Genomic DNA, 21,332 nt, shown 5'->3' on the forward strand with positions numbered 1-21,332 from the left:
CATTCCAATGTTATGTGGTTCAAAAGTGAACATTTTCCAAAGAAACTTATGTGGGAGGTTTTTGCTGGCGATTTGATGAATTTCATTTGATATTGGAGAAATATATGTTGAATTGTATACATGTGTTTCAGTTTGCATCATAATGCACTATGAGCATGTCTGAGGCTACTAAGCCTTCGGACACGTTGAAACAACGGTGGCACTGGCACTGTTAAGCTCCATCCGTCGAATAGCTTTAGGGCATGTTTGAAGGCATGGCTCTTTGAGTGCAATGTCATCTTCCGGTGGAGGAGGGTTAATCCCAAACTTGAACTGTGACGACAATTATCCCAATTTATCAGTAGTTCTTTGAATAAGTTCTTCAATTCCAAATTCAAACAACTATTGATGAAAAGGCAAGTTACCTGACAGCTATAGTCGCTGAAGCTGGGCTCCATCACTAAAGGAACTCCCATACAATCCTTGAAGAAGGTCTACAATAATTACAACAAAATCAACTTAAAAAAATAACAAATCAAAATTCAAAATTCAGATCTTTTCATCCAAACTGATGATGGATGGATTGAGCATTTTAAGGTTACGAAGCAGAAGCAGCTGTTATGAACCTGTGTAGGGAGTTTACAAGTGTTAATACACACACCAACGCACTTGCTCTCCTCCAAATACTTGCATTTCTCGACGAAGACCTACAAAACATTACCAGCCTCAATAGAGTCAGATCGAGCCAGACTCTAAACACCTACTTAAGAAAAAAAAGCAGTATTACCCCACTAGGCCATGAAGATCCATCGGGCATCTCGACAGAGTTGACAGTACACGTTCCCATGAGCCATTGACACGAAAGTGCAGTCACTCTTGCTTACAGAAACACAACAGAAAAAGCAACCATTCAGTAACTCAACTAAGATTGCTCTAAAATTGGAACAGACTCCCTCTGTCCCACCACAAGTGATCAATTTCCTTTTTTAGCTAAAAACAAAACTTCGTGAATTCAGAAACACTCACCAACCATCACAGAGGCAACTTTTCCCCCAGCAATAGGTGAAATAAGCTTTTTGTAGAGCTCTAACAGCCATGAAGGGAACAATGCTCTTAATATCCGCACCTACAATAACATTCACAGCATCATATTTCTCTCATAGACTAGGAACTGCACTAGGAAACTAATTATACATAAGAATTTTCTTGCTTCACTCCTACTCAATCTTATGCCTTGAAACAGAATGAGTATAATGTATGTCGAAAAGGAACACGTTGGTGTATGAACTAATATCGTGCTACTAAACTCAGAAACATAACTGCATACCAAAACACCAGAAAAAGAAACTCTAGCTTAAGAGTTGAGTTTAACTTCTCTAAATTGAAGAATTCAAGTCAGAAAGCGAGGTAGCAAACTTCATTCTAATACAAGAACGATATACACAGCAAGAAAACATAGACGAATTTACAATATTCGTATCATATCTGCATCCATGATATGAAACTGCAAGTACAAGAAATGCAATTCTGGCAATGAAAAATGGAAAAAGAAGTTGATACCGCAGCATCTGTGGCTTCAGAGTTGGATCGCCCAACCATTATCCGATGAGCAACATCAATCAATCCATCATATCCAGGTTTCTCAGAATCCCAACCAATCTCCTGCCAATCAATAATACTAAGCTTCATTCATTTGGAAATGACCTATTAATAACACTACTGAATTGAGAATCAATCATTCAACCATCATAAAAAAACAAAACGCTTACTCTAAACAATTCACAAAATCTACTCTAATTTATAATCACCACATTCAGTTTTAATATATATTTCTCAGTGTTATTCGTTTACTCCTACAGTTTTCAGTTAGATCTTGAGCCTAATTTCAATCCAAAACTCCCAAAACTCCCATATAACTAAAAGTTCATGATATAGTTAAAAAATCAACAGAGACTTCTTCAATTAGTACTACTCCATTACTTAATTAACCCCAAAGAAGAAGGAATTCTGTTTTTTGAAACTAGAGATAGCAGCGTATTTAAACCTGAGCCATTTTACTGCGAAAAACGTTCAAAAAGACATCATCAATCACTCCAGGCGAATACTCTTTCCTTGAAGTCTTCAACTCAACTGCTTCTAGCTGCATCGAAATGAAATCGGGGGAAAAAATTAGATTCCCTAAAATTGAGTGAAAAAAACTGAGGAGCTGATGCATACAGAATTCGATCGGGTGGAGAAGCGAGAAATTAGAACAGCGTGGCCGGTTTTAGGAGAGTGGAGAGAAGGAAGTGAGATGAGTGGGCAGGGGCGGCCGAGAAACGCCATAGCCGGAAAAAACGATCCTCAGCTCTGACTTGTAATGGAGCAGAATCAAAATCGTGGTGAATATGATAATATGGGGAAATATGCCGCTTGAGCCTCCATAAATTCAATAATTTTTTATACTTTCAGCCGAGTTCCAATAAAATTGAATTATAATATGATGACAAAATATGCAAAACATTGCTATTATCTTCTTTTTAGAGAGGCCACTCAGAACGGTTGTCCTAATAAATGACAATTAAGTACTAAGCACAGATTCTCTTATAAAAACATAAATAGTTGGACCATAAATAATCAGTTGGATTCATTTGTTAAAGTATCAGTTTTTTAAAGATTTTTACAAATAATCTTAGATTCTTAATAGTTCAGCCACGAAATAGCCTAAGAGCATTCACAACCCCGACTAGAGTCACGTCACAAGTCTTTGCCATCTCATTTTTTTTGTTATTTTCTGCGTCAAGCCACCCTCCACCCCCTGCGCTCCTAGGACAAGCCAATACTAACTATTTTTGTCGTAAAATTGAAAACGATAAACAATTATAATAAGAAAATCTCATTGTTCATTCGAAAAATTAAAAATTACAAACCCTAAAAATTAAAAATTACAAGTTCTAAAAATTCAAAAATTACAATTCCTAAAAAATAAAAACAAAAAAAAACCTAGAATACAAATGAAAAATATTGTAGAATGAATTTATAGAGAAAAAATTGAATTTAAAAAATATTACTTCCGGTCGACCGGCCCGTGCGCTCACAACCCCGGTGGACCTCCAAGCCAGGCCACAACTAGGCTAGGGCAACGAACGTGGCTTGGCCAGGCCCGGCCCACCTCAATCCACCTCCAACGCGTTGAGCCCCCGCCCAGACCCTAGGTGCAGTCCGACTCCTTCCATGGCCTGGGATGTGGATGCTCTAAATCATATTCCCCTAAGTCATAAAAAATGGACTTTGGAAATTGTACGGATTTTAATACTATAAAATTAATCAAATATGGTACTATGACTAGAATGAGAAAAATAGTTAAGTAATGTTAGTGAAAAATAATACTCATCTTAATAGTCTAATTTATGGGGAAAAAAATCTAAATAAAAATTAGACTAATTTTGTTAGACGGAGTAAATTGTAAAATATGACTTTTTTTGGGGACTAAAAAGAATAAATATTCATGATCCTACCACTTCCTTTTACAATTCACATTTATTTAAATAATTTCCAATTTCCTGTATAGAAATTCCTATATTTGTGATATTAAAAATTTAAAACACACTATTCTATTGAGCACAAAATTGAGGGGTAATTATATGTTTCATACAAAATGTTTTACCTTTGTTCAATTTAGTACAAAAAGTATTAAGTTTATATATTTCATACAAAAAATTACATTAGTGTTTCAAATTATTATATTCCGTTAAATATTTTAAACACCTTTAGTTAGTTTATAATTTGTCCAACTTATCATCATAATAAAAGAATAATCAGAGATTTAATACAATTAATCACTCTAAAAAATAACAGTCAACATCAATTCTTCCAGCAATTGATCGTGGTTTAAAAAATTCTATCTCTCAATATACTCTATTTTTTTATTATATTCTTTATAGAACAAAGTATAAAATAAGTCCATATTTAATCTTTACAAAATGGCTTATTTGAGCTTCAAATAGTCAATAAGTCAATATTTAATTTTTATAAAAAGATTCAATATCTTTTTAGTTGTATTCTTCATTGTTACATGAGAAAGCTTCGACAATAAAATGCATTTCGTTAATTTGATGGTGAATAGTGGTGATTTTTGTTCTATGTGTTTTTCATTTTTGTAAGTAATAAATTGTGTTTGAAATAATTAATGGAAATGTTAATTTAAAACATTTTGTACAAATTTGAAACATTGATGAAACTTTGTGTATGTATGATGTAATTGAAAGTAACGGTGTTAGTAGGGACTTAGCGGAATGTATTAATTTAAAACACTAATGTAACTTTTTGTATGAAATATGTAAACTTAATACTTTTTATATTAAATCGAAAAAAAGATAAAACATTTTGTATGAAATATGTAATTACCCCAAAATTGAACATGAGCAGAGAGGGTGTGTTTTGTGATTGAGGGTATTCGGTTTGAGCTCATCTTCGTTTACTTGGTTTGCAATACATATAAAATATCAAATTTTATTATAAAATCGACACCATTTTGTGTTTATACTAAAAACAAAAATAATTTTTGACGTGATATACTGATATTTACCCTGTATCTCCATTTTCCAAGATATGTATTTAAATGTGTAGAATAATGTCGAATATCAGCGAATGCCCCCTATTTCCATCTGAACAGTGAAAAAGCCGAGTAAAACCCACCCTCTCCGAGCAAGTCGACACCCGTATTCATTAAATCATGGCGAATCCCAGGTCTCGAGCCTGAGCCGGCGCCGCTGCTTCTGCTTTGGTGCGGATTTTCTCTGCCAAACCTACAACGCCGCAGCAGGACCTCAGTTTATTCAAGAGACTGTCTGCTCTGGGGAATACAGATGGAGAGGTGGCGCGTGCCATTGACGAAGAGGGCAGAATCGTCAAGAAATCTGAGCTGGAGAACTGTATCAAGGACTTCCGCAGATTCAAACGATACCGCCACATTCTCGAGGTGCGCAATGCATATTCGTCGTAAAACTACATTTCTATGATCGCAACCTAACATTTGAGGGGAATTTATAGACTTCTCTTTCTTAAACATGATCTTAATTTTATACAGATTGTCTTGCTGCTAATTTGCTGGTTGAACTTCCTTCCTTATATTCATTTCCGTATTTGTAATTGTATCTCTGTTTTGTATTCGCACTGTTTCGACAAAAGAATGTGTAGAATTCCTGTTGCGTTTCGGTGTTTTTTGAAGATGATGATAGAGATTTTAGAATCATTGAGTTTTAGACTATAACTATGTCATCTAAATATATGCTGCTTACATTGAGAATCTATGCTAATAAGTGTAATGTTCATCTTAATGTCTTGGAATTTGAAAGTAAAATGATACTTCTCTTAAGCTTTGAGGTACGTTTAAGATGGTGTCATGTCTTGTGTTCGAGCTTTTTTAGGCCATTTTACACGAGCCGATGTCTTGTATTCGAATCTCACTAAATAGTAAATGACGCTCAGTTCTGACCTGGTTGTCCTTATGCAATATTATTTCTTGGTTTGGCTTGATTTTTGTATATGAAGAATTAAGCTGATTGTTTAACAAGAAGACATGGTTATCTTGACTGCGTTCATCTTCAGCATCATCCACCCCTGAAAAACTTAACATTGTTTGTTTTCTGTCCTGTAAATATGTGTGATCGTAAAATCTTCTTATCCTTTATCTATGGATTGTTTGCGAGTTGAGACAATTTCTTTTGTGCATCACCACACATCTAGGTTGGGGAATGGATGGCTCAGAAGTTTGTTCTCAAGCCCAAAGACAATGCGATTCATCTTGCTGCGGTTGCCAAAGTTAAGGGTATAGCTGCAGCAGAAAAGTACTTCAACGACCTGCCTCCTTCTCGAAGGGTGGAATGCACTTACGGATCACTTCTAAATTGCTATTGTACTGAGAAGATGGATGATAAAGCATTAGATCTCTTCAGGAAAATGGTTGACCAAAACATGATAGAATCACCTGTGTCTTTTAACCATCTCATGATGATGCATATAAGTTTAAAACAGCCAGAGAAAGCAATACGCTTGGGGGAAGAACTGAAGAAGGCGAATATTGAGCCCAACACGTTTACGTGCAACTTGCTGATGAGCAGCTATTCGTATTTGAATGATTTTGAGGGAGTGGAAAGAGTTTTGAAGGAGATGGACAGGAAGCTAGTTAACTGGACGACATATAGTCACTTGGCGAATATCTACGTCCAAGCTGGAGATCATGAAAAGGCTAGGATGGCTCTGAAAGTTCTCGAGGAGATGGGTAACCATGAACTTGATGCGTACAATTTCATGATAAGCATATATGCTCGAATGGGTGATCTTGAAAATGTCCATCGTATTTGGAAGTCAATGAAGTCTGCCCATAAAGTGATCTGGAACATGAGCTATCTGGTCATGATCCGGACTCTTGATAAACTCAATGACATCGGTGGGTTGAAGGAATGCTTTGAGGAGTGGGAGAAAGTTTTCTCCAGTTATGATGCTAGGTTGCCCTGTACAGTCCTCGGTGTGTATCTGAGGCACGACAGGCGTGAAGAAGCTGAGGCAGTTCTACGGGGCATGCTCGAAAAATCAGAAGATAAATTCTTCTATACCGCTGAAACAGTGGTGAATCTCGACCTGAGAAGGCATGGCGTGAAGCAGGCTATGAAGCTCATGGAAAAGGTTACGTCCGAAGCTATCAACAATGGGTGGAAACCAAGGCGAGACACCATAGACAGATTCTTGGAGTGCTTCAAATTAGAGAGCGATGTAGAGGGCGCTGAGGAATTTTATGAGTTGATGAAGAGGATAAACTGTGTCGACACCCATTTTTACGAGGCGTTGCTTCATATATATGCCGGTGCGGGCCAAAAATTATGCAATGTACGTGCAAGGATCGAGAGGGATGGAGTTGAAATAAGCAGTGAGCTTGACAACTTGATTGCAAGCGTTTCTCTTTAATGAAAAATGCTGACAAATAAACCTCTTACCATCCATTCTCAATTTTGTGTAGGAACTTTTTTGGTTATACGATTTTAATTCTGTAGAATTAAAGAATTATGCATTCATTAAGCAAAAAAGAAATTGGAGTCTTGCGTTTTCATCTTTTTGTATGTAGAATATGACTATATGAGACGATATAAGCTTAAATTAGTTGCCTAAATGAATGAGAAACTAGTTACTATACCAATATCCGATTTAAAGACACAAATGATATACAAAACGCCTCCAACGCCAACTTGTATACAAAAGAAGTAAAAAGAATCAAAATTATAAAAAGTGAAGCTAAACAGAGCAGGTAATGAATGTCGTAGGTGGGGAATGAGAGCTTTAATTCTCATATGGTTTTATCCTACGCTATAACAAAACACTCGGCCTTCATTACTTATTCTGTTTTCAAGGTGACGTCTGTGATCCCTATGGGGGCTTTAGGACGATAATGCTCGTCTGTGTCCGCTTCTTCGATTTCCTGATCATAACCATTAGAGTAAGGCAGTTAAAGTGAATGGCACCGTCGTTGTATAACAAAGCCCTTTGATTAGCTCGCCCAAGAAACAAAAACTAGAGCGAGTGAAGTTTTTATGGAGTAGTAGGCAAAAGATATTACCTGGACTACATCTTCACCCTTAATAACACGTCCGAATACATTAATTTTCTCATTTAGATCAGGGATAGGTGCTGTTGTAATGAAAAGATCGAATCCCTCACCATCAGGTTTTGTCTTGGAAGTGCCCAGCATAAATGCTTCATGCTTAAGGCTACAAAAACATACGATATCAGTAGATGTGGCCTATGAGAGTAAGTCGACTTTGAGAGAGCACGCAAGATCTTGCATAAGGCTGACCTTGTATCGAGTTGATTGTAATGCTTTCCCCTAGAAGTCCAATCTTCAGTGGTTCCGGGTCTATTGACATCACCTCCTTGAATTACAAAGTTCTTTATTACACGATTGAAGAGCATTCCTTTGAAGCGGTCATTTTGGCTGAAAATTATAATGGACAATGAAATCATGCACCACACTGAGATTTCAGAAAATGTTGTAGCAGATCGGAATGGATTAATTAGCAACTTGGGTAAATTGTGCTTACAAACATAAGAGCAAGTAACATAACTTTAGCAGGTTATTAATAGCAATTTGTTTATCGAGTTATCAGCAGGGAACATACCACGCCTGAACAAATTCATAAACAACTTCAGGAGAGCCTTCCTTGTAGAGTTCCACAGTAACCGAGCCTTTTGAGGTTTGTATTACCTGTTAACGCATGTGTAAGATATCTCAGGAAAGGCAAAGAAAAGTTAAAAAATATCAGATTGAAAATTAGGGAGCAGAGAACAGCCAAAGCCAGTAATGGAAAGCGACTCAACTAGATATTTTAATGCCTACTTCATTAAAAGTATGCCGTTAATAGCAACTGTGTGCTTATATAATAACTGGCATCAGAAGAGAAACTTAAAAAATAAAATTTCCAGCTATGAAACTGTGAGATGTATCCAAATAGACTTCACAAAAATCTTACTGCGTCATGAAAATATTTAATGTAACGAATCTATCGTTTTCAGATGCTACACCACTGAGCAGTTAATCCATTAATCAGAAAATGTATCAAGAAACTTACAGCATATTTGGGGATATCAGTTTTCTTTGAATCTCCAAATGAACTATCATGCTGCAAATATACACAAATACAAATTCAGAAGAAATGGAAACAAATTAAGAAAAGAGCATAAGTGATGCATATGATTTAGGAGGGAAGTTTGTATCCCATCAAGAAAAATAAACTTATGACCATATAATCAGCAGCACCGCAAGAACTTCAATCGTCAGAGTAAACTATTAGTGCAGAAATCGTTTTGCTTCAGTTATACCTCTGTACTTGAGAATGTATCCTCTGTCGGATATGCTGACCTGATGAAGACAAGCAAAAGAGGTAAAGATGATGTGTATGTAATTTATAGACCTTATCTTTTAGCAGAATGAATAAAATATATGGATCACAAAATCTTATAACTACTTCTCCGACACTTGCTTCAGCATTCTCATAGTTCTTACTTCATGGAAATCGATTGGGCAATTTTTGCCATGTGAAGGCCACACAAATGTGGTAGTAGACTGAAGACAAAATGTCCTTAACAAAGAGTCTGTTTCTGTAACACTACAAACACCAAAGGAATTCAACCTAGTTCACGAAAATAAACCACTCTCACAGCAACAAAGACCATCTTAATTCTTAGGTCAACTTAACCTCACAAAAATTTATCTCATCCACTACATTCAATTCAGAAACACCAATCATAAATAGGTCATTAAACGGTAACTCAGCATTAAAAAATAAGCAACAATGACATAAGGATGTAGTACATCACAACATGAGTAGCTATGTAAAAACAACAAAAAGTAAAAGGAGAAGACAGAAATAAGACCTTTGAGTCCAGTGTCTGTATGAAGCAAAAAGAAAAAACACCATGACAACCACCACCATGCCGTAAATTGCAATTGTAACAACACTGACTCCACTCGGCCCCTTCTTCTTCTTACTCTGTTGTAAGAGAGCTTGAGGTTTGATCCTCGCCATTATGATCGGGCACAAACTACAAATCTCAAGCTCTATAAAACAAAATCAAGCATCAACAACTAAATTTCTAAGCATCGGCAGCAGACAAACAAAACCTAAGATTTCAACACTGGCATACTTCAACGCCACATCGAAGATACCGAAAATCAGCATAAACTCATGCGAAATTATTGGCAATACAAATCAACACTCCTCATATGAACACAGAGTTCGGAAAGTATTAACATCAAACCTCACAACTTTAACGACCATATAATGCTTATAAGCTTCAATCAGTTCAAATTTAAGAAAATGAACGCGAAATATCATCAACCGGTAACGAGATAAAGATTTACAAAATTCTTAGGAGAAAAAATACCTGATCCTGATCTACGCTAGGGCGAAGAAACGATGAACAGATTCCTTCTAATATCTCCGAACAAAATTATCGGCGAATTCCGTAGTCGAACAAGGAATTTTGGCGACTGCCTTAAATTCTACTTCAAAATTTTGTTCGTTTGTTTTCGCCTTTTCACTGTAGAGAAATTTGTACTTCACATATAAAATTAGAAAATTCGAAATTCTGGAGTGAATTAATTCAGTATTTTATATCGACGGGACACCTAATTTAAATTTATTTTTTATTTTTCCTAATGGTGTTATACGACGCCGTATTATTCATATGAGTAAATATTCCACGTTTTTCACCTAATCCTGTTCAACCTTTTGATATGTTGAAAAGTGGAGTAGAATTTAAAGAAAAAATGTTAGACTCCATTGTACAGTTGTACTTCTAGTTCTAGGTAAACAAGTAGGAGTAGTAACAAAAATTAGCAATATTACTAAAATAATGAGAAAATCGTATTCCACTTTAAATATTAGATCACATATAGTAATACATTTCGAAATTAGAAAAAACACATTCTTCACAATCTTCTGCTACATTGATTTTTATATAAGAAATCGTTGAAATCTCTCTCAAATAAGTTGGAAGGACTACATATGTATTACTACTACAAAGTGGAGTACAAAATTTGCCATCCATGAATTTCGTTTAAGGGGGAAAAAGAGAGAAAAAACAAACAAACAAACAAACAGCAGCCTTAAAGAAAAAGAATGACTACCACTAGTAAAATGTAGTACTGATCTAATGCGTGTGTGCATAAAGAAATTTAAAATGTATCCATGATTTGTCGCTTAACCTAAAGATTTTCCATTGGGGTGAAGTTTGCTGTTCTGGTGGTTGTAGAAAGTCGATGCCCTACAATGATGGAGAGGCAGAGGGCCACGACAGAGAAGAAGAGAGAGAAGGTCGTGGCAAAGTCCCACGAGCTGCCTTGAGGAGCGCTGGTGAGCTCAGAACTGTCTGCTGATATGAAATCAAGAAGAATCCAATCACAGCTAACCGAGTAATGAGCAGATCCGTGCCATGGTTTGCCTTCCTCTGGGTACCAGAATGCAGCCGATACCTTGTTTGATCTACCGATGGTGAACTGAGCATCCTGTTTAACCCATTTCAATGTTACAAGACAGCAAAAACTTGGTTACGAGCATGAAGTAGTTCAAGTAAGCAAAATTTTATGCTTGATTAAAATGTTGGCAAATTCCTCTTTTCTATTTTTGATTGGGATCATGGCATAGGCTGTAAGTTTATGATATATAATTTATCCAAATTGACATATCAAAGATAACATATGCTTGTTATGCTGAAGGGCTCGACAAATTGTGGGGAACAAGTCATCTAATATCCTCTTAGTTTAGGCTGTACTTTTCTGATACAGTAGAACATATCCAAAAATGATATATCAAGGATAATATATGGTCGTTATGGTGAAGGGCTAGACAAATAGTAGGGAACAAATCATTAAATATCCTCTTAGTTTAAGTGTACCTGCTGAAAATGATCCTTAGTTCTCAGAGGTCTTGAAAATTCAAAATAGTACGTTCCTTTTTGGCCTCCTGATGCATATGGGCTGTCCTCGATTACAAAGCCTGCTTGAATAGAAGATTTGTAAGAAAACATCCCCACTTCTAAGAGTGAAAAACTGCCTGTGATCACCATTAACAGGCTTCTCTAGCATAGACACATTAAGAAGAGCATCGCCCTATGGTGACCTTTGATTTGAACAATTCACCAGGTGACAAAGAATAGCTCCCGATATATGAAATTATGAAAATGATAAGTCAAAAAGAGATGGGATGGAGTAGACATCATACATCACTGACATTCAGATAGAGTGTAATGACCATCAATAAATTAATTAAACTTGGCTTCCATCAGTGCTAAATCAAACATGAAAATATCTATTTATGCATGTGTGCATAGTTATAATTTGTCTACTTGCTGAAATAGCAAGCAAATAATGCAATAGCAGAAAATATAATAACATACTGCAAACAGAAACCCAAGTTAGAATAGAAACTTATCCAGTTAGATTACCAGAATGGTCGGTCAAGCTACTGTGCCACCATGATCCTTGCCAGTCATTCTGTGCTGAGGTGTCATTTTCTAAGATGAACAGAATAGAACCCACACGTAATCAGAAATGATAATAAAATGCATGTATATTAGATTACTTTATCAGGGGGTTGCCATAATAGTTTCAACATTTAATGATGATGCCTCAAGCCACCCTGTTCTGAGAAAGCAATTGAATTTGCGGATTTGTTTCTTATTAACTGGAAAAAAATACTGAAAACAACCATTCCATAGTGAAAGGTATATTGCTACTACCTAAGAACTATATTCTACACCCGACCTACATGGAAAAACAACAATAGCTAATGGGAAATCGGAGTTCAGACGAAATATTTTATGAAGAACATACATTCTTCGTTAACTCAAGGGATCTCTTATCCAAGTTTTTTTTATCCTAGAGATGGTGTTATTAACTACATTCATCTTACATACATTACTCCCTTGATAATGCAACAAGAAAATTGCATGCCTAATTTGTACGAGCAGGAGAGCGTCTGAAACAAACCACATTTGAAGGTGATTTGCATCAGTGCACACAGTTCGAATATTAATGAGTTGCAATCTGGATTCAGGGTGCAATTAATAAATGCAAAGTTGCAAAATCCATAGATTTGAAAAGGAAAGTACAAATACCTGAAGGGCCAAGGCCATCAAGATATCTACAATGCGGGTTCCAGCCATAAAGATCGATCAAATGACCAAACCTGTTAGTTGAGACCAAAACATAAACGCAAATATTAGTAATCCAACAGATCATATGTGATTACCGATATACATTAGAATAGCATAAAAATACATTACCTGTCACCTCCATATCCTTGTTTGTTGTCGACTGGATTTCCACCGTATAGTCTTCCAGGAATAGCAGTTCCAAGTGAGAAGTGCACAATATCAACTTCATGCCCTCGGCAAGTCTTGTTCGTACAAGTAGTTGGTTCTTCCTCACAGCCACCCATCTTACAGTAGACAGAGTTCTCAGTACAGAAGACGTTATTGGGCCAAACAAGAACCAAACATGTCGAAAAATCACAGTAGACTTACTCTATGGTGGGTTGCATTTTCACCAATTTGAAACATTAGAGCAACAGATGCGCATCTAGTATCGTCACTGCAGGAGACAAGATGGATTTGAAATCAGCCCCTACCAAAAAATAATCGAGCATAAGGTCTAGGAAAATAGATTAGATTCCTAAGCAAAATTATATACTACTACCTTAAAACACACAGAGCAATTCCTACAAAGATTATTCACCCATTCATGAAAATGGAGATCATAATCTGTGATGGAGGTTACAGAGTAAGGCTATCACAATTAAGACTCTCACTTTAATCTACAAGAGGCTCGGTATAAACACAATTCATTGGCATTTCACAACTTAAACGGCATCACTACTGAAATATACATGCATTACAGCAGAAATATTAGGGCTGAGAGAAATAATAATAAAGAGAAATTAATAAAACATTTGAACTGCATTTGCAAACTCATGTCACAAACACAAGTAACTTCATCTAAAAGAGTACTAAATCAAATCAGGCAACAGAAAAACAAAATCCAAGCAAAAGTGTACTATTGTATAACACAACTTAAAAAACCCAAAATGGACCAAAATCTCAAATACAACTGAACAAACAAAGAAAATTCAACTAAAATTCAAAATCGTACCCTTGAGTGTAGGCATAATTCCCATCAATTTGCAACATAAAATACGCTTCGTTCCCGTCATGCACTGCCTAATAAGGAACAAAACCTCACAAATCAGTATATCCAACACACAAAAAGGGGAAAAAATCAATTGTAAGTTGAGAGACCTTGAGAGTTAATCTGCCAGCATTGTATTCCTTGCCAGCATCGGGGTCGAGAGCGGGCAATAGTGCGAAATCCGACCCGGAAACGCCGCTCCAATCGTCTACTTTCCCGTCGACGGTGATGACGCCCGGCCGGAATTGGGACCGGATTCGGATCCCAGCGTCCGAGTCGCAGTGCCACGGCCCGGATTCGTGGTGCGAGGTGATCCGGGCCGGGAATAACATTACAGCCGCGATGAGAAGAAGCCCGAGAGGCTGGGCTCGAAGAAACATCGCCGCGGTGGACGAAGAAAGTTCAAAAAGGGAAGCGGAATTGCGTTTACTATCACTGTGTCCGAGATTGATTCAGCGGTTTCGTTAGTTTATTAGCTTAGGCAGTGTTTTGTTGAACATTCCAAGACGATTTTCGCCATTTGTTTTATTTTCCACTTTTATTCTTGTTTTCATATTTCGAATTGTTTATATGAAATTTGGACCAAATTTTATTTGACTAGTGGTACAGGCAACTCAATTTAAGTAGTATAATTAGAGATAAAAATTTGAACCACTAAATGAAAAATAAGGTTAATATCGAATTTTAAAAATTTTTGTAATTTGAAAACATGAAGTCCACTTGTAATTCACTATAAGGGCATTTTAGTTAACTATAAAGACGTTTTAATTCATAATATAGATTAAATCAAAAGCCATTATAATAAAGGGTTTGGGATTTTTGAATTTGAAAAACAAACTTTACTATAAAAGTGGTTTAGTTCACTATAAAAGTGTTTTAGTTCATAACCACTATAAAGTGTTCTAGTGAACTCAGTGTTTTCAAAATACATCAAATCTCATCCTTTTATTTTTTGATGTAATAGTTAAAATTTGGTCTCTAATTATGTACTTATGTATTGACTATTGACACTACTATTCTAACTTTTTTGCAATTTGAATTTTCGCTTCAATTATTAGCAAATCAATTGATACCGCAAAATCCCCCTTCCCCCTTTTTGTTTATTACTATACTCAAACCAAATTTGAAAAACACATGGTTAGTTAATTATGCCGATCAATCTGGAGTATTATAAAATACAGACTCCTATTTTATTTCAACCATATGACTGCAATGATTGATTAGTTTTATTTTTCATGATTTCAAAGTTATGTTGGTTGGATTGAATGAATCCATTTTGATTATATTCGAATGAAGTAATATAAAGACAAAATGCGCAAGCAATGGGATTGAATGAATTGTAGACATAAAGTTCAACGACCTTGCTCATTAACATAGAGTGAAAAAGTGGGATCACTATTGTCATGATAATCAGGTTTAATCTCCTCAACATCACGTGGTAATATTTGTTGACTAGTAGTAGACTCATCATCTCCGCCGGCCATGTATTTCTGTTGCAATTGGCCGATCGCCTCCGTGATCGGCCAAACATCTCGTCGCCACGTCAGTGAATGTCGCTACAGAATTTAGAGAGATCCTCCCTTTCAGCTCCGGCTCTATTATCTCTTCCAACTTCCCAAGCCTCACATTCCGCGGGGCCCAATCGGCCAGCTCTATCTGCTCTTGCGGCAGGTGCACCTCGAACAGTACCACTCCAAACGAGTACACGTCGGACTTGTCGCTCCTGCTAAAGTACTCGGGGTCCAAATACCCGAAGCTGCCTTTCACGGCCTTGCTGACGTGGTTTTTGACAATCCGAAATCCGACACCTTGGCCTCCCATTTCTCGTCGAGGAGGATGTTGGTGCTCTTGACGTCGCGGTGGATGATGGTGTACTTTGATCCCGTGTGGAGGTAGTGAAGCCCGCGGGCCGACCCGATGCATATTTTGAGAGGATGGTTTTGTTGCCGTTGTAGAGATGATGTAATCATAAACTAGGATCATTTCACCGTTGTCCTCGCAGAATCCGATCAATGAGACTAGATGTCTGTGTCTCAACCTCGACAGCATCTCGATTTCTGTTTGGAACTTGTTTCACTCCTTGCCCTGAAGACGTGTTTGATCTCTTGATTGCGACATTTGTTTTGCCATCAATCTATACCTTCCCGAAACCACCAACTCCAATAATGTTGGACTCATCAAAGTTATTGGTAGCATTTATGATCTCAACTAGGCTAAAGCAGCGACAGTTGCTCGCGGCATCTGTTGATATCGCCACCACACTAGAGGATTTGGTGTTGTTAGTATTATTCGAATTCCGAGAAATCGGCAACCAACTAGTCCTCGAATCCCCGTTGCTCCCTGCCTTCATCAAGGCCACCGCGACACCAACCGCGGCAGCCCCACCCGCGCCACAAGCTATGATGATTGTGGAATCATTCTCTTCAAAAGCCTTATGCTCCATCTTATGCCCTTTCCTCATCAAATCGGATATCGACGGATTAGGAGCGGCAAGATTGGTTTCAAAGTTGTCACTAAGCTTGAAAATCTCCAATCCATTTAAAAGAACATACATAAATTGAGGCATTGTCCCATTAGTCGGAGCCGATGAAATCCACAACCGGTAACCGGCGTCAGTCACGTTTTCCGTAACGACGACATAATCCTTCGTAATCGGAGTAGCGACGGCATCAGTGAAACCAAATAGGTCAACCTCACGAGCCGCGGTCATATTGTTTATGAACAAATCGAAAACTCTTTGATTAACTTTCACCATCCCCGAATCGCACCAATGCAGCCTAAGACCATCCACTACGCATCACGCGCCGGGCTCTCGTCTCGTCCCGGAGGGACGGGTCCTCCGCGGGACGCGTTGCAGCGACCATCCCGTCCCTAGCCCGCGCCCGTCTCGTCCCGTAGCCCGTCTCGTCGAGAGACGGGACGCGCTGTCCCGCCACGCGCCAGCGACACGTGTCTCGTTCCCATGCGTGCGTGACGCCCACTCGCTGGCCCGCGAGTGGGCGTCGTCACTGATGACGCAATAATTCATTTTTTTTTTAAATTCGACTTTTAATAAATAAAAAAAATTCAAACGGTAATATTACCGTTAAATTTTTATTTTCGTTTTATAATTTTTTTTTATATATTTTACTCTATAAATAATCATATTTCATACCCATTTCAAACACAAACACACATCTATTTCTCTCAAATCCTCTCTATCACTCCAATTTCCATCTTCAATCAACTCAAACATATGGATCCTTTTGAGCAAATGCGTCAATTAATGGAACAATCACTCGAAGAAGATCGACGACGAGAGGCAGATGAAGTCGCGCTACCCCCACGACGCTCACGAAAGTACATCAATCGGAACCGGGAGGAAGCCGCCGCACGGTTAGTACGCGACTACTTCTGCGATAACCCGATTTGGGGAGATACCTACTTCCGTCGCCGTTTTCGCATGCGGAAACCGCTATTTCTCCACATAGTGAATACTTTGGCAGCCAGGGAAGAGTTCTTCCGAGAAGGGTTCGACGCGGTCGGCTGTCCCAGCCACACGACGCTGCAGAAATGTACTGCAGCCATCCGGCAGCTTGCGACTGGACAAACGGCCGACATATTCGACGAATACCTGCACATCGGAGACACCACTGGGCGCATGTGCTTGCTCAACGTCTGCAGAGGCGTCCGGGCAGCCTTCAGTGACGAATTTCTCCGGAGGACAACCACGGAGGATTGTCAGTTCCTCCTCAACCTGCACGAACAAGTGCACGGATTCCCCGCGATGCTTGGCAGTGTCGATTGCATGCACTGGCAATGGAAGAATTGCCTGGTGGCTTGGAGGGGGTCCTACACCAGCGGCCACAAAGGCACCCACCCAACCGTTGTACTCGAGGCTGTTGCCGACTACCGGCTTTGGATCTGGCACGCGTACTTCGGGGTTCCTGGCTCGAACAACGACGTAAACGTGCTCCAACAGTCCGACCTCTTTACCGAAGTTTTGGATGGTAAGCGCCGGCCATCAACTTCGTCGCCAACAACCGGCGGTATAAAATGGGGTACTATCTCGCCGACGGCATCTACCCGAAGTGGCCGACCTTCATGAAGACGTGCGGCAGGCCTGCGAACCCAAAGCAGGCTCTTTTTACGCAGAAGCAGGAGGCTGCGCGCAAGGATGTGGAGAGGGCGTTCGGGGTTCTCCAAGCGCGCTTCAACATCATCAAAGCCCCGGCTCGTTCGTGGTTCATGGAGAGCATGGTCGACATCATGTATACGTGCACAATCTTGCACAACATGATTGTCCGAGACGAAGGACCCGATGCGGGAAATTGGTTCGACCCCGAATCCCCCGAAAGCTCAACCGCAAGTAGTCCGCCGCGAAGTGGAGCGCATCCGTCTATACAAGAACGGTTGGCTATTCGGGCAAGGACACGCGACTCTAGCGCCCACACCCAACTCCAAGAGGATCTAATTGAGCACATTTGGGAAAACTTTGGCGGAGCAGATTAAATTATGTCATTTTTATTTTTTTAGAATTTTAATTATGTCTTCGTTTTTTTTTAATTTTAAGTTGTAATGTTGTTTTAATTTTAATAAAGTGTGTTTGTTTAAATTGAATTGGATTGAAAAAAAATTTATAAATGAAATTGAATGAATAGTAATTAAGGGACGGTATAGAGACGGTTAAGGGACGGAGCGTTACAGGTTCCGTCCCTTAATTAAGGGATGGATGAAAAAAGGATAGTGGGCCCTCAAATAGTGCTCAAATAGTAGTTAAGGGAAGGTTTAAGAGACAGTATAGAGACAGCGTAGTGGATGCCCTAACAAGGTACAAAAAACCAGGATCGATCTCGAAATTCCACGTCAGATTTGACACCTTGTTAACGTCCACGTAGGCTCCCATAGATCTATAACTCCGGTACACATCTAACGGCGCCGTGTACGGCGGCAACTTCTTGTAACCGACGCTGGCGTTGGCCATCACGGCCACGCCCTGCCCAGCGCCGTAGATGTAGACGCTATCGTCGTACCACATCCGCATCAGGCAGCCGGAATCACTCAACGGCGGGATGAACTGGCCGCCGACGTTCAGCTTGTACATCGTCTCCATGCGTGAACGTTCGGGTATCGACGTAGGAGCCCACCAGCAGCGGCTCCTCGTTGAAGATCTCCGGCGCCGGAATCACCTCGACGCCGTTGATAAAAGCAAAAGAGTTTTCTGCCGGCTGGAAAGTGACGTTGAGAAACGGAGATTTAGACGGCGTCAGGTAGTATTCCTTCACCAAATATGATTGAGACAGAGCTTGCGCCGTTATATGCCCGCTGAAATTGTTGAGCAGCAACACCGATCCAGCCACCACGCCGAAGTAGGACTTTGAAAAGTCGACGTTTGGATACGACGAAGGGTAGAAATGGAGGCGGAGGAGCGTGCGGGATCTCGAATTTTGGAGGGAAAATTGGTACGTGGCCCCTGAATGAAAAATCCGGGCTGACATGTAGGGCACGACGGGCGGGAGAGAAGGGTCTTGTGCCTCGGCTTTTGTGGCCGCGGATTTTCCCGCGCCCGCCACCAGGTATTTACCGCTGGGCTCCCATTTCCGCCCGTGGCATCCGTGCCCCCGCTGTTGGGCCCGCATGTCAAGAGCAGCGGGCTGGCGGATGTATGGAATGAATATAGGAATGAAAACAATAATGTTATGAGAAGGTTGAATGTCATTTCATGGGTAAAAGGGATAGAAAAATGAATAATGAAAGAAAGAAAATTGGCATGTAAGAATTCGATGAAGCTTTCTCTATGTAAAGCCCGGAGAATTTCTCATGCTACTTCTTTCTTCAATCTTCTTTTGTTATTTTTGGGGTTTTACTTGGCCTCCATGAAGAAAAACCAAGGTGTGCATGACACACAAGATTTTTTTAAACAAAATCTATAAAGAAGATGAGGAGTGTGAAGTGTAAACTAGTAGTAGTATTATTTTTAGTAAATCTTCTGTTTTTGAATTTTTTTTTTCTCACTTTTTTATTCAAGCTCTTTTTTTCTTCCTATTGCAGCATCCAGATTTTAGGTGCGGGCGACAAGACCGAGAAACCAATGGAATGAGAGTGAAGATCGCATAAATTAAGCAATTAGTAAATAATTGTTCTTCGCATGGCTGAATTTAATGAACTAATTTTATGCAAATTTTCACCTAATTGTTAATGTAACGTATTTATTTCATAATTACTAGCTCTTCTAATTGTTCAAATGCACTTATTAAGAAAATCATATTTATATCTACATAAATTTCAAATACGCTTCTTTATGTCTACCTAAAATATTTCTATTTCGAAGAAATTTGAAATTATTTTTCTATTAAAATTATAAGTATTCGACTGGTTATGAGATGTATTCGAATTCGTAAGGTACAAGATGATGCATCTAAGGGATAGCAAATTACAGTATTGTAACACCCCGTAAAAAAAAAGAGAGAGGAAAAAAAATCAAATTAATCAAATTAAATATTTTTCTAGTTGACTTGGTCACCAATTATTTCATAATTCAAATTTAATTAAAGATTCTACAAAGATTTTCCCCCATATCAAACAAATCCAAATTATCAAAATATGATACGGTTTCTCCCATATCTCCACTCCTTAAGATCTCTCCAACCAACAAATTCATCAATATCTATTAGTTTTGCCTATATATATACCCAAACCACTCCACATATTTCACGTTACACATCCAAATTTTGATAGAGGAAACCGAGAGGGAGTAGAGAGAGACTATGATTTCTTCCACCCAATTCTATCCTGCAATTGCAAGGTATTTTTCCTCTCCAATCTGAAATCTCCACGCTTTGAGTTCTATGACATATCATTCATTAGGTAGTTCACACAAGCTTCAATCTTTAGCCTCTTGAACCCAAATGTTGTTTCAATTACTCTTTACGAAAATCAAATAAGACCGTAATTAGAATTAGAATTAGAATTAGAATGAAGGGGGGAGGACTTACCGCCGGGAGAGAAAGAGAGTTTGTTGCTGGGTGTTTTGCTGTCATTTTGATTTGAGCAGACGGAGGGCGTGAGAATTTGAGACGGAAGAGTGAGAGATAGAGGGAGAAGGAGGGGAGAGATAGTAGTAGTATAGTGGAGTATATACATGTGTTACGTTGAATTCTTTTTAGTTTTTGACTTTATCCATTCTGTGATGGATAGGGAGTATATAAATAATTGTTAAAAATAAAGTAGTGTGGAGTAAGGTTTAGAGAGAATGAGAGTTTTGAAAGTTGAGGCAGAGAGAGAGAAGAAGATAGTTACGTGATGATGGGTTGGAGATCCTTGTTTATAGAGTTAATTAATTTAGGTCAGTTAATTGAATATTTTCCCGCGCTGATGCTGATCCGAGTTTTTGTATAAGAGGATTTAGAAATTTCCTTTAGAATGAGTTAGGGATTTAAACGAGCACACACGTAGCATGCATGCATTCTAATTAGATGTTTTCTTGAGTTTGATGAGTTTATTATTTTATTTCAAAAGGATTTTCTTTCGCAAGCGAGTTAAGGTGAAGTGAGAGAGTTTTCAAGTTAAGAATTGTAAGAGAACGAGGTGGACTTTCTTTTTAAATATGAGCAATGCCCTAAGTATATTTTTATGTGAAAATGATATGAATATTTGT

The 21,332-nt window shown here is 38.6% G+C and overlaps 4 protein-coding genes and 1 pseudogene across 4 annotated transcripts; 1 reads left to right on the plus strand and 4 right to left on the minus strand.

Moving 5' to 3' along the window:
• Nucleotides 1-71: 71 nt before the first annotated feature.
• LOC121745452 (beta-carotene isomerase D27, chloroplastic-like) lies at nt 72-2,491 on the minus strand. The gene is made up of 8 exons (XM_042139367.1): nt 2,197-2,491; nt 2,024-2,119; nt 1,540-1,641; nt 1,006-1,105; nt 767-858; nt 606-686; nt 405-473; nt 72-312 (listed from the first exon to the last, which is right to left on the minus strand). The coding sequence occupies exons 1-8, from the start codon at nt 2,302-2,304 to the stop codon at nt 169-171; spliced, it is 792 nt and encodes a 263-aa protein (XP_041995301.1). The 5' UTR covers nt 2,305-2,491; the 3' UTR covers nt 72-168.
• Nucleotides 2,492-4,599: 2,108 nt separating this feature from the next.
• On the plus strand, nt 4,600-7,068 carry LOC121742976 (pentatricopeptide repeat-containing protein At1g02370, mitochondrial-like). Its single transcript, XM_042136137.1, has 2 exons — nt 4,600-4,939; nt 5,707-7,068. Exon 2 carries the CDS (start codon nt 5,719-5,721, stop codon nt 6,922-6,924), a length of 1,206 nt encoding a protein of 401 aa, XP_041992071.1. The 5' UTR covers nt 4,600-4,939; nt 5,707-5,718; the 3' UTR covers nt 6,925-7,068.
• A 58-nt stretch (nt 7,069-7,126) lies between these two features.
• Nucleotides 7,127-10,084, minus strand: LOC121742977 (peptidyl-prolyl cis-trans isomerase CYP21-4-like). Its single transcript, XM_042136138.1, has 8 exons — nt 9,895-10,084; nt 9,385-9,568; nt 8,830-8,869; nt 8,580-8,630; nt 8,130-8,215; nt 7,808-7,945; nt 7,571-7,721; nt 7,127-7,432 (listed from the first exon to the last, which is right to left on the minus strand). Exons 2-8 carry the CDS (start codon nt 9,534-9,536, stop codon nt 7,349-7,351), a joined length of 702 nt encoding a protein of 233 aa, XP_041992072.1. The 5' UTR covers nt 9,537-9,568; nt 9,895-10,084; the 3' UTR covers nt 7,127-7,348.
• A 353-nt stretch (nt 10,085-10,437) lies between these two features.
• On the minus strand, nt 10,438-14,206 carry LOC121745504. Its single transcript, XM_042139441.1, has 8 exons — nt 13,807-14,206; nt 13,661-13,728; nt 13,036-13,102; nt 12,796-12,950; nt 12,628-12,698; nt 11,956-12,024; nt 11,407-11,507; nt 10,438-11,017 (listed from the first exon to the last, which is right to left on the minus strand). The coding sequence occupies exons 1-8, from the start codon at nt 14,074-14,076 to the stop codon at nt 10,718-10,720; spliced, it is 1,101 nt and encodes a 366-aa protein (XP_041995375.1). The 5' UTR covers nt 14,077-14,206; the 3' UTR covers nt 10,438-10,717.
• A 957-nt stretch (nt 14,207-15,163) lies between these two features.
• LOC121745659 lies at nt 15,164-19,394 on the minus strand (annotated as a pseudogene).
• Nucleotides 19,395-21,332: the final 1,938 nt, after the last annotated feature.

The sequence above is a fragment of the Salvia splendens genome, chromosome 8, assembly GCF_004379255.2.
Source record: "Salvia splendens isolate huo1 chromosome 8, SspV2, whole genome shotgun sequence".
Taxonomy (NCBI): domain Eukaryota; kingdom Viridiplantae; phylum Streptophyta; class Magnoliopsida; order Lamiales; family Lamiaceae; genus Salvia; species Salvia splendens.